This window comes from Argentina silus (assembly GCF_951799395.1).
Source record: "Argentina silus genome assembly, chromosome: 5".
NCBI lineage: Eukaryota > Metazoa > Chordata > Actinopteri > Argentiniformes > Argentinidae > Argentina > Argentina silus.
Genome location: NC_139659.1, coordinates 4491828 through 4514440, shown reverse-complemented (window position 1 = coordinate 4514440; position 22613 = coordinate 4491828). Strand labels below are relative to the sequence as shown.

General features: G+C 42.2%; 1 protein-coding gene across 2 annotated transcripts; it reads right to left on the bottom strand.

Moving 5' to 3' along the window:
• Positions 1–1450: 1450 nt before the first annotated feature.
• lhx3 (LIM homeobox 3) lies at positions 1451–13476 on the bottom strand (the record flags this gene model as incomplete). 2 transcript variants are annotated; one of them, XM_083670130.1, is made up of 6 exons in its annotated part: positions 1451–1878; positions 2387–2558; positions 3979–4130; positions 5839–6041; positions 6208–6379; positions 13407–13476. In XM_083670130.1, the coding sequence occupies 6 exons, from the start codon at positions 13474–13476 to the stop codon at positions 1451–1453; spliced, it is 1197 nt and encodes a 398-aa protein (XP_083526256.1). The 2 variants fall into 2 exon arrangements, with proteins under 2 accessions (XP_083526256.1, XP_083526255.1); XM_083670129.1 differs by lacking the exon at positions 13407–13476 and adding an exon at positions 9896–9992.
• Between the last annotated feature and the right edge of the window lie 9137 nt (positions 13477–22613).

Here is a 22613-nt window from a genome sequence, read left to right as displayed (position 1 = left end):
AAGGGATGAATATCTGAGGCGAGTCATCAACAACAAAGTCACTCATGTATGAATGACATGGGTATCTGGTTATTGATAGCCAACACTATTGAATGATATTGATAGCTAATGTTTTTTTAATAAGGAGCACTGAAGCTTGTAGTCAAAATAAGAAAGAGATCCAACACAAATGTTCAGTTTGGATTTAGCTGACAAATTTATTAAAGACCTCTATCACTTAATCATCATCATCTTTGTCATCGTCATCATCGTCATCATCATCAGAGAGAGAGAATAAATAAGACATAAAACATCTTTCACGTAAACAAACACATGGGTTCAGCATCGGCCCAGGATAGTTTCAATAGAACGAAACGAACAAGATACATCTGAGAAGAACTGTTTACACACAAATGCATAGAAGGAACTGGACCCCTAGTTATCGGAGGGAGACGACATCTACAGCTTGTCTAGTGTATCTACATCCCTATCCGTTAATGTACAAAGTCCTAACATCCCATCTGGGCTACTTATGTTGTCCAAGAGGGGGTTTGTATAAAAATAAAGTTTGCACAATGATAAACCGTTAATATATACGTATAGACATTTGGCAACAACCAGACACGTAAAGACTCTGACTGACTTGAACCAAAATCTGCGTCGGTACACTTTTTAAAAAACAGCGAGAAAGAGGGAAGGAAACCGTTAGTTGGAGGGGTCTATCAAAATCCAAAATCCGATCGAGCAAAAATGAACAATTTAACGGAATTTGCTATGTTGTCGTGACGTCGCCGGAGCCATGACACAGTGACACCACAGCTGAAAGTTGTGTGTATCTGTGAGTGTCCACATTGTCGTTGTGATGTTGATCACACAACAGAAGTCAACACAACAATAGTCCGTAGTCACTGTACACACAGTTCTGATGTGGAAGATGTGTTTCTGGAGAGGTCTTTTTGATCGAGCAAAAGACTGACCGAGATAGAAGAATCTGTCTGATCATTTACAGTTGAAACTGCAGAAGAAATACTATGAGCTGCTTCCTTTAAGCCTCTGCTCTCCATGCTATCAGAGCATCACTTCTTCACCAGTACAGTAGCTTAATGGTCACTCTCTAGAGGCAAGGAGGAGTCCATTTTCCTGGTTCTGTTCAAGGAATGGTGTGTGTGTGAGTCAAGTGCTTGCATTCATGGGCATAGCTTTCACTGTGTTTACAGTTTTTCCTCCTTCTCAGTCCATGGAGATGGACAGCTGATAGAGAGGGGGAAGGGATAGAGAATTCCATGGAGAGTAAAACAGAGCCATCGTCTGACCCGGTCTCAATGTTTCACACACACAGTGTGCGTGACTGACTGTGTGTGAGTGTCTTTGACTGTCACTGTCTCTGTCCAGTTCACCCACCAGGAAGAAGACACCGAAAAAAAACACCTTCCACTCCTCGTAGAAGATGTCAACCACTCAACACAGCTCATCAAAACTGACCGTGGTCCACTTCATCCAACCAGGACGCAGGACTGGCAGGGAAGTCTGGGTAACCCCCACTGCTGCCGGTGGAGAGGTCCGAGCTGGGGCCATTAGTTCCCCCCATCACCCTCATTCCCGGATTCATCCCCGGGGCCCCACCCTGGGTCATGATGGACAAGCCAGAATCTGGGTAGACAAGGCTGGAGATGAGGGGCTGGTGCCTGGGTAGGGTCTGAAGCGAGCCTGGGGACTGGGGTAGGCCGTAGGGGCTGCTGGAGCGGATGTCGTGGTACTGGTCCTGGGAGGGGAGAACACCGTGCTCCAGGGGGAAGGAGCCGTGGCTGCCCCCTTGGCGGCCCCCCATGGCTGGGGAGGACTCACTCAGGCCACTGTAGAGGCCATTGGAGTGGCTGAGCTCCGACATGGGTGGTTCATCTGGGGAGGAGGGGAGAAGAGGCACGCAGTCAGGTGAATGCTAAAGCATTGGTAGTGGATGAGGTTAGTTACCCCCATTCCATGTAAAGTCTTTTGATCATCCAAACAGTTTTTACTTAGAATTACTAATCACTATCATTGTTGTCATTCGTCTAAAAGAGATGAATTTTGGGGTTCATTGATCATATTAAACATTAATAAATGTTATCAAAGCTGAGTTACACACTGTGTAAAACATGATATCAACATTATGACATTACAGCTGCAATCTATTGTTCTGTTCCTTTTCTTCTGCATAGGCAGCATTATAAGAATACATAATTTTCTGATTTGCCTAGTTCTCCCAAAAGAAATAATAACTAGTCTGTCTTTTGTGTTTTATCATGTTTCCATGATGTATTTCTGTCTTTGTAAATACCCATGTACTTCAGTTATGTATTTGACTGCCAGGTTGTTTTCTACAGTAATGTTACTCCAGTAATGTTATATATTAGTGTCCCTGTCCTACCTGTGAAGGAGACCTCTGCATCGCTGTCCATGCCTTCCTCCTGGATGCTGTCCTTGTCTGATTTGGAGCTCCCCCGCGACCTCTTCATGTTACGGAAGTACTGCCCCCACCTCTGCCTCCCCGCATCCTTCTTCAGCCTCTTTTCTTTTGCACGTCTGTTCTGAAACCACACCTGGGAGAAAGAGAGGCAAATACTTGTTATGGCAAACAAAGAACAAAGAATAAACACTTCTTTGCTTAGGTTTTGGATAGAGATCTAAACAGGCCCTCATAATAATGTGCTGGACCAATAGTGTTTGAAATGCTTAAGCTGGTGCTCAATATGATATTTCTTAAACAATGTTTGTTTTCTTCCATTCAGCTTTAACACAAATTGAAATTGAATATAAGGGAATGAGGAATAGCAATGAAATTTTACTATTTCTTAAATGTGAGAAATGTATATTTGTAGTTATGTAATAAAGAAGAATCCTATGGTAACAATATCTGTTTAAATGTTGGAAACAATTATATTGGCTCTATAAGAGAAGCCTGTTTTATAATAGCCAACATGCATTATCTTTTTTTAAGTATTTTGATGCTAATTTTTTTCATTGAAAGACACTGAGCCTCACTCCTATCTCCACTTCCTGAATCATCTAAAGACGTCATTTATATCTACCCTTTCTCCCGTGCACCTGCTATGCTTTTAAGTGGTCAGGTACATTAACATTAAAACGAAATTAATTTTCAAGGACTGTCTGGGGACTGGGTCACGTCTTCTTTAACCCGAGTGGGAGTTTGAAACAGTGGGACGAAACACTAATGTTGAGACCGCCATGCCCTGCGCGAGATTTATCACGTGCGTAATTAACTTGCCCGCGACAGAGCTAAATTGTCCTTAACCCGTGGAGCAGACAGGTTACCTTGCATGTTACCCTGGCTAACTGAACATAGTCTACTGCGCTGGGGTCGGTTTTAATTAATACAATTTCACTATGGCCCACACTCTAGATTTGCACGGAATATTTGGGCAATAACAACATTTGACAACAAAGACAGGAATTATACATTTTAGAGACAAAATTATTGACAACCATCAAATCTATATTTTTGCGCACTCAATTCAACGATATGTAAATTCAACGATAAATGTTCTCCTTTCCTATGCTTTCCCCCCACCTAGGCCACATCGGTTCCTTAATGATATGCAGCCCGAAGTGAACCCTCTTCACCCCCATTTCCCTCTCACTGAATAACGAACAGACACTATAGTGGCTTCCGTGGCTACTTTAAGTGTCCTTGCAAATAAAACAATATATATGACCGTAGTCAACCACAGTAGGGCTCCTTCACAGACAATATGCGAGGCTCCCTCTCAGCATTGTTAACGAGCTCGCGCTCATACCATTTCTGACTTTCAAGTGTGCGGACTTCATTTTAGTCCATCTCACCGTAAATTTCAAACCATCAAACCCCCACTCTTCCCGTACCTGGCAGGGCCATTTCACGCCCTATTTCAAACGGAATCCCGTGTCCTTTGACGATGATGATATAAGGACACTAATGAAATGGGCTGTAATGGAGGAGAATGAATAGTCGTGTAGTTATACCTGCACAACGCGCATATCCAGGCCGGTCTCCGACGAGAGCTGTTCCCGCACGTGACGCGCCGGTTTGGGGGAGTTGTTGTAAGCGTTTTTCAGGGTCTCGAGTTGTTTGGCGGTGATGGTCGTTCGTGGCCTTTTCGCCGTTGAGTCTGCCTCTGAAACACAATATAATATGACACACTATGTAAGCAAGGGCTTGGATACATAGAGACATACAGTAGGTTTCCAGTGTAAGTGCAAGCTAAACAAAAGCCTATTCCGATCCATAAAATCAAGTGTAGCATGATATTTCTAGATAATCAGCCATCGACATAGAGTGTAGGCCTAATCGTGACATAATTATTGTGCGATAATAATAAATATAATTCTTATGGACAGTGAATTAAAATGACAACCAGTTTTATGATAACATAGGCCTAAAATAAAATATATGAAGAAAAAAAAATGTATTATGATAAACTAAACTAACTGTATAATCGTTTATTGATAACTGCAGGTTATTCCGAAAATATAACAATTACTTATATAACAATATAACAATCGTCTACTGTACTAATGGTTTAGAATATAGGTGCGTAATTGCTGTGCGTAAAGTTATACGCCTACCACATAGCAGGCTACAGGCTCCATTTATAATTACAACCTCGTAAGTAAATACAAAGACAAAATTCAAGACCATCCTCTGAGTGGGCAAGTGCTCAAGTAATTGCGCCCTCTCATTAGTAAAATAAACGTGTGTGTTTTTCATGAAAACTCATGTTAACTCACTGCGTAAATCAGCCTTTGGAGAGGGCAGTAAATTCACACAAACAGATGGGGCAGATAAAACTTGAGTAACGCATAAACTATTCCTAACCCTTACCATAGCCATAATCAAATTGCTTGGATTTGATTGAGAACTTGGAATGAATGTGTCGTCAATATTGGGAATTATCTTGTTGATATTACAATAACAAAATATACATGTTTTAAGTTGAATAAAAGGATGATTCATATCACTAAGCCTAATTGAGAATGAATAATCCCCATTGCGCATTCGATTTTCCAAAAGGACGTTTTGATAGAAACTAGACCATTTAGATTAAAGTATAACTATTTAGTAATGTTTAGCTATTTAAATACGATACATTAAGATACAAGGCAATTGGGTTGAAGTGGAATTAGGCTACAAATGTGGCCTAACAGAGCTGAGAGTTGGCATTACATTCGTCTCTCTTGAGACAAAACTGCTGAATTCCCATCTGGCAAGGTTTACAGTCAATTTATCTCAATCTGGAGCCTAAAGTAAAGCATTCGGCTGCAGAATGAACAGAATTTTCTCTTCGCTAGACAGGCTTTAGGTTAGCCTATGGATACTACGTATAGGTCTATTGCGTAGCCTGCTATCGATTGGGATGCGGGCAACGATGCAATTAGCGCAGGTGGGTCAAGTGTTTATGAGTGACCTCATAGTCTCGGAGATCAAGTTCACAGCTCAAAGCAGTTGCTCAATATGGGGTCAATGGATAAAAGAAGTGAAACATTAACTTAATTGGTGACGCAGTGCTTATTTTCAACTGTAAGACTATAGCCTATATGGAAACGTGAACTGATTAAAAATGATAGGAGCGTTAACTCTCCTTCTCTCCTTCTCTCCATTGCAAACAAAGGGGCATTTTTTGGTCCATATGTTGCAAAATGAGATAGTGAAAAGGGAGAGTAGACTGATGATTTGTTACATTTAGAATTCCAAATTCTTCACATGGCTGGTATATCCAGTGCTAAAATGGCAGGTGATACATAGGTAAAGGTTATAAGGCCGTAGAAACACTAGCCCCAGGTAAATAGTGCTCTGGTGTGTTGCTGTACCGTGACCTCTCTCACCTCTCTGTTTGGCGGTCTCGTAGTCGGCCTTGCACACGAGCCTGCTGTCTTCCATCAGATAGTACTCGTCACCCGTCGCGAGTTGCCTCTTGCACACAATGCACGCGAAGCAGTGCAGGTGGTACACGAAGTCCTGCGCCCTGCGCACAACCTGCGTCGGCGGAATACCTTGCTGACATGCGGCGCATTTGGTCCCAAATCTCCTTTTTGGAAATAAGAAGGTTATCATCAATATATTGACATCGTCCTTCCCCTTCTGAATATAATATGAACAACTTGAAGTGATGCAGTGAAAATATGTCTAAAAATATTTTCTCAAAAAATAATAAAACTGTGAAAATGTGTTGTAGGCCAATTTCTTGCACTCACTTAAAGAAGTCCTCTTTGCAGTAAACACTGTCGCCCCGGCTGAAACACTTGTCCGCTAGTTGGGATTGGCAGTCGCTGCATTTCAGGCACTTGCTGTGCCAATGGCGGTCTAGTACTTTCAGGATGAAGCGGTCCACGATGTGTTGATTGCAGCCCGCACACACAGGAATCTCTGGAGGAGAGAGGAGAAGGCATCTTGAATATGAAGAATGCGCATATGTGGCACCGGCAATAAACAATTAATTGTACTGATTGTGTATAGGCTAGATATAAATACGATACTCATTTGAGATTGAGATGAAAATGCACTGCATACTTGAAGATATCTAATTTCAGGGTAAATGCATTTTGCAGATATATTGCATGTAAATTAAGAAAATAATTCGAAGCAAATAAAACTGCAATAAATACACTTCAGTTGTAATAAACTACACCCCGTTACAGCTTGACCTTGAGTTAAATTAATTCATGACGAATTGTATAGGTTATAACTATGTAACACTGTAATAACACGGTAATATGCCATGTCCTTACAACGAAAAAGGCAACGAAACATGAAAAACATTACCCTGTTCAAAAATATGATTATTAATTTTCCACAAATATTTTCTAGCAAATATGTGTCAACAATAATGTCTTCAGTCATTTCCACATTGTTATTTAATGCAAAGAAAGAACACACTGAAAAGAGTGTACACAAGTTTCAGAACATTTATGTTATTCTTATATTTTGACTTCACTAAAAAATAATTGTTTAATTTCAAAAGTGTTTAATAACATAAAGCACACTGGCCACTAATCCAAATACCAGCAATTGTGTGGGTTGTCGTTGCTGTCATCATCACCATCATCACCATCATCAACAACCACAAGAACAACAACAACAACAAACAAAACCAATAGAGCAGCTTAAAACGGCCATAAGACACATTCTGCATCGATTTGGTTATTTTGTTCTCTTTCCATATTTATCGAAACAGGTTGTTGTGCCTCATAGCCTATATATTGACATTTCCTACTCATAGGTTGATGCCCGGGTGTATAGCAATACAACATGATAAAGATACAATACAAACAGTAACGATATGGCATCAAATACTCCAATTGATGTGCCTTATCCACAATGCGTAACGGTTATAAGAATCATAATCATAGACCTAATGCTGACCCCAGCTGAGGGTCATCATTGCGACTATCAAAGGCCGCCAGGTGATCAGAGCCATGACGGTGGATTCGCTGAATTAATGAAGAAGATATCATCAAAAAGCACGGTAAGCTCCCATACCACTCCTCAATAAGAACAACATGAATGAAAGCATTCTCACTTTGCATGGTAACCAGTGGATCAGTCAAGTCCAGAGGATCTAAGCAAGAGTTCCCAGAAAACTCACTCTCTTTCTACCTTTTGCCCTTTCTCTCTCTTTCTCTCCCTGTTTCCTTCAAATATGTATCGCCTCCTTCTCTCACGTTCCCGTCTCTCACGTTCCCCTCTCTTTGAGTAACAGTTGCTTGAATCCCTTTCTCTTTAAAACACCGTTCCATTTGTTCCCACCAAGGAAACACTGGTGATAATAAAAAGGAAGAGAAAACCCTTTCGTGGCAACAGTGGTCAAATCCCCCTGTCCAAGCTCAACCAGGCCCAAAGGCTGCTTATGTGGTTTTAATTTACATCCGGTTTCCAAATCACGTCGAGCTAGGCCCGCTTCCCAGAGTGGTCAAGGAGGGTTTCATTCACGTAAACGAGAACGACCACAGCAACACTTGATCCAGGGTTCGGACATCGAGATGAATATGTTGGCAATCTTCACGCATTCGATTAGCAAAACACCTTGCTATCCAATATCTATCTCACCAAATAAGCTACATGCTCAAAGCAAAATTACGCAGGAAGCATATTGATGATGAGGATCAGATGTAATTGGAGTATGATACTGCTAAGAGTTAGAATCAATGGGTGCTGATGATAAGCTTAAACAAATTATAACTTAGGCTAAATGGCGCCTGATGCGACACCAGCAACTGCTAAAATAGTTTCATATATGCAGCTGCTGCTTCTTTTTAATTGGAATAAACATATATATATATTTGCAACATGATTTTGATCTAATGCTTAAATGTTGGATTGAAGAACATGGCCTTAGAGTAGCCACATAAGTCTAAAGGCCAATTTTATCATCATTAATTTACACATGGCATTTGGCCACATCACTCGGAAACCCAAGTTTGTTCCGACGCACAACCAATAGCCAGACATTTCTATTTTAAACTAGTTTAAGATCTCCACACGTTTAAGGTTATAATCAACTGAACATAACCACTTGCATTTTGTCAGCCAGATAAACCACTCAAACATAGTCGAACGCATAGTTTTACGCATGACTACAAGCACTCTACTGGAGCAAAAATACCTCTTCAAAGGAACTAATATTTCTTTACAATTCACAATAAACAAATTATTATAAAACCACAAACGTTTATTAAGGGGGGTTGCATCATCGGCAACCTAAATACGACTTTAGATGTTATCACCCTTCTTTATAATAAATTTAAAAGCCAAGGCACTTCGTGTTTCATTCGTCGAAGGATTCGCTTTCCTATTGTTCGGTTGTGGGCAATTTATGAAAAATTAATGGACCATTTTTTTTCTGGCACCACAAGCAAGTAATGCACAAGAGCCAGGGTGCCACGTCACGAACAGGTGCATCAAACTCATTATTAATTCAATAGGTTCTGTAAAACTAGAATACAACGGCGTTGTCTCATGCTATATCCAGGGTGTCTTAAGCGATTTACTCACCTTGTAAGATTACTAGGCCTACCGGTACTGAAGTCTGCTCATAGAAGACTATATTTCATTGTATGTCACGCTAGAAGTTGCACTGATATGAGTGAAAACCTCGTTAAGTAAATATTTATTCGTCATAGCCCTGTTGGGCTACACTCAATGTTGTATTGTAATTAGGTTACACTAATTTAATCTATACTAGCCCGATAACAAAATAGAAGGCTCATGTTCAAATGCTGTTCAGATATCTTGTAAAATCACTTCCTGAAATTCACAACAATTGCCCAGTGTCATATGTCATGATGGCAAATTTAGGAGGAAAACTGTGCGTAAACATGTTGAAAAGTTGCTTTGTTGACTTCTGGGCCAAAAAGATAAGACATATGTCAATTCGTAGATTCACCGTCTTTAGCCTTAATCCTTCGCCATGAAGATTTAGCAGTAATCCACTGTAATACAGGAGAGAAACGTATTACAGGGAAAACTGAAAGGGATGTGATGTGTCTGTTTCGGCTAACCACTGACCAGCCCTAAAAGTAATGCTGCAGGAACCAACTATTCAACACATCAAGGAAATAATACATTTTGGGATTAACAACAAAATGCAAGAAACATGAAATTGTGCTTAAAGTTTACACTTTAAAGAAACACCAAGAGTAGGCCAAGCTATCGAAATGTTTTCCTCGTGCATATAGACACGCTAGCCTAACGTGTGGCTTGAATCCATGAGCCCCTGCGGCACATCAAGAAGGCTTCCGGACGAATATGAATAATGATCCCATAGGCTTATTCAGATTTGAGTAAACAGCTTCTACAAATGACTAATTTGACATCCATCCATTTAGTAACCAATAGCATCAAAAAGAACATAGAACGAGTCATAGGAGGTGTCCTGTTGAATACCTTTCCGTAGTTCCTCGCTCTGCGCCAGCATGGCAAAAAGCATCTCCGTGTTATTCGGTGCTCCTTTTGGAGAGTTCCGTTCATTATGTCCATCCATTGCTCATGGTTTCCGCACACGGGAACGGAAAAAAACGACTGTGTTTCTGTGTTCTAAGCGTGATTCAATCGCTCACACCGGCATACCATGCAGCATATCGAACTGAAGAACTCCAAGTATTATGCCTGCATGCGCTGGAGTTTGCTGTACCTCCTACAGTGTGTTGTGAGCTGCTGCGCAGGATTACGCCGCGCCGTTACCCTGGCGACCGGCCTGCTGAAGCAGGCAGAGAGACAGATTATCCTCACCTAGGCGTGCGGGTACCAAGTCCTCTCCGGAAGACAAAAAAAACTTCGGGGAGACGAGACGACATTTGACCAGTTTTGCATTTGTGTTTGGTGTATTGTATACTTTACTGTTGTCAAAAGTTACGACATTTTCAAAGGCTTTCTAATTCACTACAAAAACAGCACGCGGAAAACGGGTTGAGGCTGTAATGCATGTTATTTTTTAGTTAAAGTTAAAGTTTGCAATTATTTAAAACATTTAATACATCCGTTGTGTGCAGTGGCGTTGTGCAAAGGACCATTACAAGTCGAAATTTGGCCCATCGAATAGGACAATGTGATAGACAAAGTTAGGGCCACTGACAAACTATAAAACTCAAATTAACATAGGCCTAATGGGCACACCGTTTTGATACATTTCCAAATGTCATCCGACGAATGAAATAACTAAATCTAAAACTATAGGCCTTTATACATCTTGCATATTGCTGACATTATTATTGCTTTTCCAGCGGTGAACGGCCGATATGAGAATGAAGATTGTGAAGAGTGAAATATTTAGGCCTAGCATTGTTTCAACAGTATACAATTCAACAGTAATGCATGTTTGGTCTTGGGTATCCCACCTCTGTGGTTGACAAGGATGTGTCCTTGATATTTTAGGCTACGATGTGTTTAAAAATATAACATTTTGGTTACTATTGCACGAGTAAGCATACATATTCAATATTGTAAAATATTGTATTTTTGATATGTTAGACCAGAGAGGATGCTAATATAAGGCTGTGTGTAATCTTTGAAGCACTATGAATTAGTTAGTAGCCTAAACAAAAAACAGAAATTAGCTGGAAAAATAATTAATAATAATTAATTTTTGTTATTAGTCTATTTATCATTTAATTATTGTGATAAAAGAGGCACACTGGACAACACAATTTTTTTTTATTGAAAATGTCCGAGGAAAAACATATGGTGCTATGACCATATGTTTTTCCTCGGACATTTTCAATAAAAAAAAAATCTGTTTACTAAGCTTTTTGGATTCAAGTCCCTTTTAGGCTACCATAAGAAAGCTTAATTCATTCAAAGTAACTGAATAGCCGTAAGAATAGTTTGAATATGTATTTAAAATAATGTGTTTGATCAGACGAATTCGTTTTATTTACGTTAATTTAATTGATCCCAAAATCATTGACGTTTTGGTCTTTAACAGGAGGAATTGCAAAAGCCTACATTGTACCTGAAGAGATTGTGAAGGACGTTTAATGGGATCATAGCAGATACCATACATTCGTAATACACACACACACACACACACACACGGAAGCACGCACGCACGCGCCACTTCATATCAAGTATGGGCCTGTATGTTGACTTCAGAAAAACAACTGTTTACTTATGGAGGAGATTGGCCGTTCAATAACATGTTGATCGAGGCAACACCCCGATGAATTTTATTGACACTGATCTTTGGCGCAAAAGCGCGCCTTGGGAAATCACGAGTAGTGCCACGGCCGCCAGGACCCCTGATGAATCTAAAATCAATGTCTCATTTGCCTGTATTTTCAGAGTATATGAAACACATTTTGGTGAAAGTTGTGGGATGCTTCGCTGCTCCCTCTTACTTTTTAGCTTTATAATATGTGGTATGTCCTACTGATCGCTCAATTTTGAGGGGCGAGGCGACAGTCATGAGGTAATATGAGTGATGCGTTATTGATACGAAATGATCCACATGAGGAAAAGGCCCACAGTCACAGACGAATTTTATCATGAGATTGTCAGTATTTTTTTCTAAAGCCATTACTAATATATTGCACGCCGTTACATGAATTATTTGTTAACTTTTTTGATTTGATACTGACATTATGGCAATACAGTAGCCTAATAGCTAATTTAAAAAAATAAAAAATAAAAAATAAAAATACGCACGGTAACCACATGAGGTAGGCCACAATGAGGGAAACTGTACCATACTTCATATATTTCAAAGAAATGTTTAACATAGTTATATATTACATTTTAGACTTCCAAAAAAACTATTATTACAGAAATGCGGTACATTTTCTCTCACATGATATTGTAGCCTGATAATTCTAGGCATAGCTTATCCAATAAATGCAAGTATTTCTACGGGCCTATGTGGTTAGCCTTAAATGTGCATAGGAACATTTATAAGCTATGCTAAATAGCCGGTGATTATAGAAACAACAAGGTGTGATATGTTACATATTTAAGGCCAGCTGTGTGCCATTGCAATGCAGACTGAATGCATTCAAATGTATCGATATATTAGGCCGTTTTACATGAGTTAACCATCTCAGTTATCATTAGGCTATGTCCTCTCCGTTAGGTGATGGACCTCAGGTGCCGCACCTGTCGAAGGGAATCTGACACCTGTTGAGCTTTTTGCCCCCATTGACTGTAGGGCGGGGGCGTCCTGCTTGCAGCCGGGCTGTCGCCATGCCTGTCGCGCGACAGAGTTGGTTGGTTGGTGTGACAGTGCAGAAGCGCTCTGGTGGTCGCTCTCCTGGTCTCTCGTGACAGCCTTGAGCGACGGTGTGAAATGACAGCACGCGCATAACATCTGTTCATATGATTCCCCAACAATGCACCTCATTACGTATTCATAACGTCTCTTTCACGAAGAAAAAAAAGAAAATAAAAGCTTCAACGTGCAGTCATGGACATCCCTTTGAAACTCATGTTACCAGACAGGACACGGTTAATACTCAAATATTATAGACTATGTCTTTTTTTAATTTATTTTATTATCAAGACTGTTTCTCCCTTTTCACAACTTTTGACTTGAAAATCAGAGCACCCCTGTAACTCTAACATAGACACCACTAATGGTGATGTGTCAAAATCTTATTTCTGAAATCTAACTGGCCTTGATAGGCTGTGCTGTGAACTACAATGGCTATTTCATGCTTATTTAGGTCCTGTCAGTAAAACGTTAGCTGCAGGCAGAGCCCCCGCTGGGCTGATTTGCTGTATAACACTGTATTTTCATGCCTAATTATGGACCATTAAGGGATCACAGGGGGCTAAACGGCGTCCAATGGATACACCTGTAGGTCTATGTATTTATCCATAGAATGAAATCAAAAACGACCATTAACATTGTACACCACTAAATATTGTTAACATACCCATGATGTTAAAAAATTAACCGAATTCTTACCTTGACCTGCGCTGTAACGGGAGAAATTCCCGGGGTTTTGACAACTCGATCCAGGATGTTCAAGCAACATTGCGAGCTGTGACGCGGTTCACCTCAAATGAACATAGAAATCAATGGAGGTAGAGGTAAACGAAGAGAAGGAAGACGCGCGTCTGATAACTGACGCTTGGTGAAAAGTGGTAAATAAGGAAGAACAAAAAAATAGAAAAGCGCGTTAACCTCCTACTGATTTATCCTGTGAGGGTCTAAAAAATAACGTGATTTCCGTTACGTGACTTTTAAAGGAGGTTAAAAAGACGCCTGTTGGTCTGTCTCTGCGTTGGTCACCGCGCACTGACACTTTCAGAATGCAGCAAGTTGCCGTTTGATTCCGTGTGTTTGAGCTGAGGTAGAGATGAATGGTGGGGAGGCGGGGGGGTAGGTGGGAGGGTGGGTGAGTGGGGGGTAATGTCTGACCATTACTAGCGTCAGCTGACCTCGCGATGCGTGTGCTCGGGTTTTAGCATAACAAAAGTAACAACAGCTCGAGATGCCGAGAGGCGCGCGCGGAGAGTTCTGCCCTGTCCACGGTGCTGAAAGGGGAGGTTCAGTATTAGCGAGAGGCCGAGCGTGTTTAGTGTACACCCCTCCCCCCTTCCTCTTCCCTGTCTTTATCGCCCCCCTCTCCTCCCCTCCTCTCCTCCCTCCTTATCCATCTAGATGTACACGTGTCCATCTTTCATCGCGCACAATAGGGCAAAGGGAATTCGGAACATTGTTGTCGTGCGTTTTCATTCTAGTGCTCCTCTTTTGTTTGGGTTAGGGTTAACCCTATTTTTGCCAACAATAGACCACATAAACAAGTGGACGGGGCGTAATTGTTCCACTTTTGTGTCTCAGGCTGTCCCTCCCTGTAAGTGGCGAGCTAAGACCCAAGACTGCAAAGCGCATCTCATTCTCCTTATTGATGAGGAGAAGACGTAGTGGTGTGACACTTGTATTTTTTGTTTTTTGATACAATTGCAAAGTCTGTTTGTTTTTAATTATAATGTCAATGGCACATCACAGATACAAGTCCCTTGATATAGAAACGTATACTGCAATGAGAAAAAAACAATTGGCGAGACCAAAAATATAACAAAATAAGAGTTTGATTATATCAAAAAATAATGTGACAATAATTCGAAGTATTCCAAGACTAATTCTCTTTATTTATGTATTTCTCTATTTTCTTCCATCTATTTCCTCTTCCATACGAATTGCATTATAAATATATAACTTGTTTTAACCGTCAGCCGTGCTAATTATGATCATAACGCACACCCTCTCGTCTTATTGCTGTAGTCGGACATAGTGATGACGTCGTCCTATACAGCTTTGATTAGACATTAGCTGCGCAGCATGCTAGCTCACCAGTGAGTCCAAGCCAATTACTTCATTAATTACGTCTTACAGGGCAATTATAAAACTTGAGAAAATATCAAAATATCCGATGCGATCTACATTTCCGATCAATCAATCAATATATCTATCTATCTATCTATCTATCTATCCATCTATCCATCCATCCATCCATCCACCCATCCATCCATCTAAGTCTACTGTATATCTGTGGATATTTTCTATACATATTCATCAATTTTCTATAGGATAAAGGCGCTTGTTTTGATTGCGCAAGAGGCGTTTTTGTGCTCCGCGGAGTAATCCTTGGTCAACAAGTCAGTCTGATCTCTTTATGCAGATTAAGGAGAACTCACAGTAAATCTGGAAGGAGACATACACTGTAACAAGGATCCTAAAGCGAACGCAGCCTCAAAGGAGTTGATGGCGTAAAACTCCAACAACAGAGTATAGCTCCAACCCTGCATTCAGGCCTCTTATATGACTGTTTTCATCTGATGTCAGGAAAAATCATTTTAGATACTTTACTTCGTTTATGTTTTTACTGTAGGGATTTTCATATTGTTTACATCGAAGTTCACTTCGATTCAGATACTATTCGCTCTTATGGGATTGATCCATTATCATGCCCCATGCCTGACAGTGCGCATTCGAGGGCCCTATAACCGGGCCCATGTCTTTGTATCGCCAGTATTTGATCTAGAAAACTGTAGGCCTACAGAATAACGATGGAGATGATTATAACAATGTAATAACCACTACACGAAAAGGGATATTATTATTCATAATATATTAATATTATTATAGTAATTATAGCCTAATAATAATCATGTAATTATCATAATCATCATCATCATTATAAAGATACAATATTTAGTAAAAAAAATAGTGGAACGGATAAAACATAGAATGCTGAACTATATATGGACCGTTTTGTTTGCATGTGTGTTAAATATAAGAATAAAAAACCTGTAAGCCTAGCAGCCAATTCTATGTAGCTGCATGCGCAAAACCCTCTCTCTTTATCAACCCGGAACCTGACCACTTCTGAAAGCTGAATCGGGTACACCTTGCTTCATTGAAAACAGAATGATAAAACTCAAAACAAAGCAGCACAATGCCAGAAGGTCCTTTGGCCTTGGAGGTTTTATTCCCCCCAGCCTCAGCCCTGCCCCCCAACCCCCCCCCCCCCCCTACACACACATCCCACCCTGACATGATTTCATTAAAGGGCCCCTCTAAAAAGGCTGATGCTCTTATCCTGCTCTCCCACTGCCACCACTCTGTCAGCACTACGGACCGCGGAGCATCATTATAGGAGATTGGTAAAGTGTTAAGGCACCTGGGGTCCACTTTAGAGAGCGGCCGCAATCACACACACACACATGCGCACACACGCACACACACACACAAACACACACACACACACACACATGAAAGAGCAGCTACAATCAGGTTTTAATGGCCCTCCACACGGACCCAAGCATTAACACCTGCATGCCTGCTCTAACACCCGCATGCCTGCTCTCCAAGACTGGGGCCTGTGTGTGTGTGTGTGTGTGTGTGTGTGTGTGTGTGTGTGTGTGTGTGTGTGTTCTTCTTCTTCTTCTTCTTCTTCTTCTTCTTCTTCCTCTTCTTCTTCTTCTTCTTCTTCTTCTGCTTCTTCTTCTTCTTCTTCTTTAGGGTTTCACCAAAACTATCCCCAAGGAATAGCAATGTGCATGGTTTGACTTTTGGGGTTTACGTCGTTTTATTTATTTATATCTTTTCCAACTGAGTAATACATATAACATTCATGAGAATTGTTTCCCCTCATACATTTCTGAAATAAAAAAAACAACCTAAACCAAATCCTGAATAAAAGCAGCCAACTGCACTGTTGAGAATGTTTCTTTCTCCACCTCTGCATCTATGCTGTCAAGATGGAATACGATCTAAAAATATAACATCTTAAGCATTGCGCACTCACCACAAATCACTTTAACAATCTCTAACGATGACTTGCAAGTATTGAAAGGCAAATATGAAATATGATGATTTCTCGTTTCTTCTACCACTAATGTATGTGTGTTGCTAAATATTGCTTGCATGATTAATTTTAGCAGGGAGAAAAGTTTTATTAATTCAGTAAATCTTCCTCTCTCCCGCTGTCAATATCAGGCAGGGAACTTCTTTGCATATGCAACCGGCATATTACGGCATGGTAATATTGATTGCAGAGCTATTCCGAATTTATGACCTCCTCAAACGTGATATATAATGCAATACATAATCACAAAGTGTAAGTAGTGGGGGAAATGTCACATTCATCCAACAACTCTCAAATAGCCACATACACTAAACCAAAAGCAAATTTTTTGCTAAAATTATTGATTTGATGATTCAGGGCAGGGGTCTGTTGAATTTAAATTCAACCAATTCAGGAATTAAAATGTTTACATCCTTTTTTCTTTCTTTTTTTTCTTCTTTTTTTTTTTTTACTTTTTTTTATTTTATTTTCAACAGTAAATTCAAATCACTTCCTAAAGTGTCTGCCATGATCAGTGATTCTATTGCACCTCAACTCCAGAAGCCCTGCTTACTGACAATGCTAGAGAGGTAAAATAGCTATAGCACCAGGGGAGGCTGGTGGAGGCAGAAATCAGAGGACTGGCTCATTTTAATGCATGGAATTGAAGAGGAATGGTATCAAACAGATGTGTTTGATATCATCCCATGCATTACAATGAGCCCATCCTCTGACTTCTACCTCCACTGCTGTGCACATATCAGCAGAATAGCCCCTAAGTGAAGCAAACTTAAAATAGGTGCATTATTTTTCAGATGCAGCAGTGTATTTGTGGAGTCAGCTAAATGGGGCCATATTGGCAGCCAAGGCTACAAACCCCAGTGCCACTAAATGCCTTGAGTCTGACCACAGAGGAGCAGGCAGTAGAGTGAATCATCTGTAGTATAGCCACTCCATTTCACAGCCCCACTCTCAAGGGAGACAGTGTAATGTATTGCCATGCATTCTGCTTCCCCCCAGGGAGATCTGGACACTCTCCTATTGTTGTGTTGCCAGGTTGGCGGGTTTCCCTCTCACAGCTTGAGTTGTCAGGTTGGTGGTTCCTCCCCCAGAGCAGAGTGAGGATTTGTGATGTCATAACATCACTTTACCTACAGCACATGCAGAGATTCTGGGATGAGATTCCATTTCAACTTTGTGTGTGTGTGTGTGTGTGTGTGTGTGTGTGTGTGTGTATATACACACACGCCTAACTGCATGTGTCTGTATGTGTGTGTGTGTGTATATGTCTAACTGCCTATGCAACACAGCTGAGTTGGGGCAGCAGCTCCCTCCGTCCTCCCCGGCCCGTCCCGGCCCATGCCACCCCACTGACACCCGCCCTCTATTGTATGCCTGTCACAATCAATCATGTCCCCCAATGAGCGGCCTTGTGCAGGAGGGAGGGGACCAATCACATGCCTCATTAACCAAGCTTGGTTACTCTCAGCCTGAGAGGTCCCAGGACACTCTGCCTGTTGCTGTCTGTGTGGAGCTGGAGGCTTCAGAGAGAAGAGAAGGGGTGTAGATATGACTATAGGGGATCCTAGGGGATCCTAGGCTCACAGGCGTATGCTGGGGGCTCACTCTCATAAAGACCAGGGAGGGAGGAGAAACACAGCTGACATCTGATAAATTATAGGCTTTTATGGTGTCTGAAAAACACAGTGTTTAAGTGAATATGTAAAAGAGTCAGGGACTGTCAGGGGGGAGAGTGTGGCTAACAGCATGGAGATATCAATCTAGTAGTAGACCGGTCCCAAACAGCTGCTGCCAGCCTCCTAGAAGAGAGGGGACTAAGGGGTTAACTTATGATATGGTATATTCATGGTATCAGTCTTAATGTTACTTATTCTGCTTAGTACCTGGAACCAAGAACTCAGATCTCGTTGTCTAACCAAAAACTATCCCTGCTCCAACATCTTGTTGGAGACCTACTTTTCCCATGTCAAAAACGGCGATCAGTGTCCTGCTAATATTCATGCTACAATGGCCAATCAGATCAGTCAACTAGCCAGCTCTAAAAGTGTCTGCTAAAGGCTTGTCTATGAGTGGCCAGCAGCCCCTAACCTCGACCAAAGCTTACAGAAGAGAAACAGAAACAGCTCTCATTGTTTTGAAATGCCTCCATCTGGCACCAGGTTTCACTGGCCATCCCAGCCACGGCTAAACTCAGCAGCTGGCTAAACTAACTGCCCAACCGCTTTTCCGCATGGCCCTCAGAGTAACCGACACACACACACACATACACACACGCCGGCCAAGCCGACACGCTGCCCCTCTTACACACACACACACACACACACACACACACACACACACACACACACACACACACACACACCCACACCACTAACTGTCCTGTCCCCTGCCCTGTCAGTCATGGGGTCAGCCGGGGGTGGAGGCAGAGGTGGGGGGGTTTGGGAGGGGGACGGGTGAGCCCTTTGTTACTCACTCCTGGGAGGAGAGGGGTGGGAGGTGTTGGGTGGGGGGTGGGGGGTGGTGGTGAGGGATGGGTAGAGTGTGGCTCAAATGCACTGTAACTGTCTTGATATTATTTTTGGGCAATAGAGAGGAACTGATATAATTTATTTAGCCAAAAGTGATACTGTTTGATTTGGTTGTTGAAGACGAAGCTGCAATTGTAGAAGCAGTGCAATTAATGGTAGTAGTATGACTGGTTTTACTGATTGTAAATTAATAGAAATATAATTATAGAAATGTTACGAATCACCCATATTCACTCTCTTCATCATAAACAAACAAGAAGCAAACAAGTCAGAAACATTAAAGTAGATAAATGAAACAAACAAATGCTGTGAATGACTACAGCGCTACACACTGATTTGATCCTCCCTTCGACCCGTGTACAGTTGAGTCTTATCAGTGATCTCGCTGAGTGTTTAACCCAACAGCAGGCCCTCGGGGTCTGAATACAGGACTGGACGTTTGTGTGTGAAAGAGAGAGAGAGTGTGCTCAGGTCTCAAGAGGCCTCCTCCACCTCTATACCCCGGCATCAACCCCTGAATATAGAGATGCTAATAGCTTACAACACAAGGCACAAAGACACGACGCGACCACCGGTTACCGATACAATGGCTCTTAACTCAGCCTCTGACACTTTTACAACCCAACATGTGTCACTTGTTTCACGCTCACACAATGAGGAGCCAACAACTGTCCGTTCCCTTTTGGGGAATCCTTCTTCGCGTTCGTGTTCTGTTCACTTTTCCTTTTTATTGTGGGGGTCTGTGTGGCTAGGACTGACCTTCTGCATGGGGGGGGGGGGGGGGTGTTGTGGCTTTGGCTTTGTCTCCAATTGTGGAGTATCTGGTCCTTCGTGTGCTGAAAACCCACCCCGGGGCAGACACAATGTGAGGGGTCGAAGGTTAAACCTCTTAGGCAGAGTTAAGGCTCGTTCCAGTTTTGGTTTGGGGATGCTGACCTGTAGAAGGTCTGTCTGGTTTTCTAGGTGGTCATGGTTGGGTCTTCTGAGGGGCTGACAGACAGACAGACAGACAGACAGACAGACAGACAGACAGACAGAGACAGGGTTTTTGTTTAAGAATCAGCTTTAAATCAATTGATCACAATAATGCTACAGTGGAATGTATGATGATGTATTTCTGTAGTGTAGCCCTGCAGGATCAAAGGGGAGGCTAAGAGAACATGATCCATAACCAGCCATGTCCACAAAGCATAAGTGTTTCACAATATATTATTAAACCTGGGTGATAAAGGTTACAGAATCCATTCATTGGCGACCCTCATCTAAGCAAAGATAATTGCGGATCAGCGGTAGGTAGCCAGTACTCTGTGGCCAGTTATACTACACTTACCCTTCCATTACTCTAACAAGTAATAAGACATAGAAGGGTTGTCATCGTCAACATGCTTGTGTGTGTGTGTGTGTGTGTGTGTGTGTGTGTGTGTGTGTGCGTGCGTGTGTGTTTGTGTGAGAGGGGAGGAGTTTCATTAGTAGTATAACTAATTATCAATCAATCAAAGTGGTCATTGTACACTTATTTATTCCAGACCAGGTGTCTGTATAAATTCAGGTGTCCAAATGTCCTGTTAAATTCACGTCAATGAGCAATAACTCATAAACAAACACCTGGATGGATAAACATAGAGTGAGGATGACTTACAGGTTAATTGATGGGGGACACCACAGAGACACCCAAGGTTGTGCTGCTGGGAGTCTTCAGCAGGTCATCGGTGGCAGTGCAGGCTCTTAATTGAATTCTAATTGAAATCTCTGTCCCACCCTTCTCCCCCACCTCCTCCCAGCAAGAGAGGTGAGATGAGCCTTGCGGTCTCCTCGCCTCCTCTGAGACACACACATACATACACACACACACACACACACACACACACACACACACACACACACACACACACACACACGAGCGCACACACACTTCCCAAAGATGAGATGAGGGGATGAGTTATGGTCCCCTGTCTGTAGAACCACAGGACCCCCAGACCCCAGCAACCAAGCCCTTTCATATACCCTCACACAGGGTATTAGCAGTGACACCTCCAGCCTGCCTCTTTTACACCTCCCTTTCTGTTCTCTCACTCCATTTCTCTTTTTTCATTCTTCTTTTTCTATCTCTCGTTCTGCTCCTCCTCTCCCTTCCCTAATTTTTCTCTCTCTCTCCATCAACGCATCTAATCAGATCTCTCTCTCTCTCTCTCTCTCTCTCTCTCTCTCTCTCTCTCTCTCTCTCTCTCTCTCTGATCATCAGCAGTTCCTGAACACAGGGAGAGAGCGACATCATCACAGTGCAGAGCGTGGGCCAGGGAGACCGACACTACTCCCCTAATGATGGATGTCATCATTCCGTTCCAAAATGAATGTATTTATTATTAGTAATTTATTTGCTGATTAATCATACTCTGTGTCAGAGCGTGCTGGACGAACGGCCCGTCGCGGGGATCAGAGGGGTCAGGTGTTTAAAAGCAGGCATTTATCATGGTGTCGCCATTAGGTGTCATTATTGCTGAGCTGCTCTTGATTCGGTAAATTAGAAAACAATTCATCGGCAACACTCTGCAAATCATACTCTTCACCAGGGCTAAAAAAAATAAAGAAGTTGCAGTTGAGGTTATGTTGTTGACATTTAAATGTTTTCCTCATCTGTCCGATGAATTGTTTTCAGCTATGATTGGATTCTGTTTGTCCATCTTCCCAGCGATGACAAGTGTGACAGAGGTCTGCTGGAGGACTCACTATGCTGTTCCATGGTGTGTGTGTGTGTGTGTGTGTGTGTGTGTGTGTGTGTGTGTGTGTGTGTGTGTGTGTGTGTGTGTGTGTGTGTCTGTGTGTGTGTGTGTGTGTGTGTGTGTGTGTGTGTGTGTGTGTCTGTGTGTGTGTGTGTGTGTGTGTGTGTAGGTGTGTGTGTGTGTGTGTGCGTGTGTGCGCGTGTGTGAGTGTGCGTGCGAGGGAAGTGAGGGGGGCAGTTGTGGTAGTCTGGAGCAAGCAAGCGCATGTCTCGTGTGTGTGTTGGGCTGTTGGGGGGGGGGGGGGGGGGGGCTGTTGGGGGTTGTTGTTTTTTTCTTTCTTTCTTTTCCAGTGGCAGGGGGGATTTAAAAATCAGAGAGGATAAGAGGCACCGTCAACACAGGACTCCCGGACGGACGGTCGGACAGTAATCCCATAGTCTCAGACTCATGACCCACTTTCTTGGAGGAGAGCGACGGAGCACCAGCAGCCCCTTGCCCTGCCCAGACCAGGAGCCTCCAGAAGGCAGGGGGGGTGAAGTAGGCTGGAAGG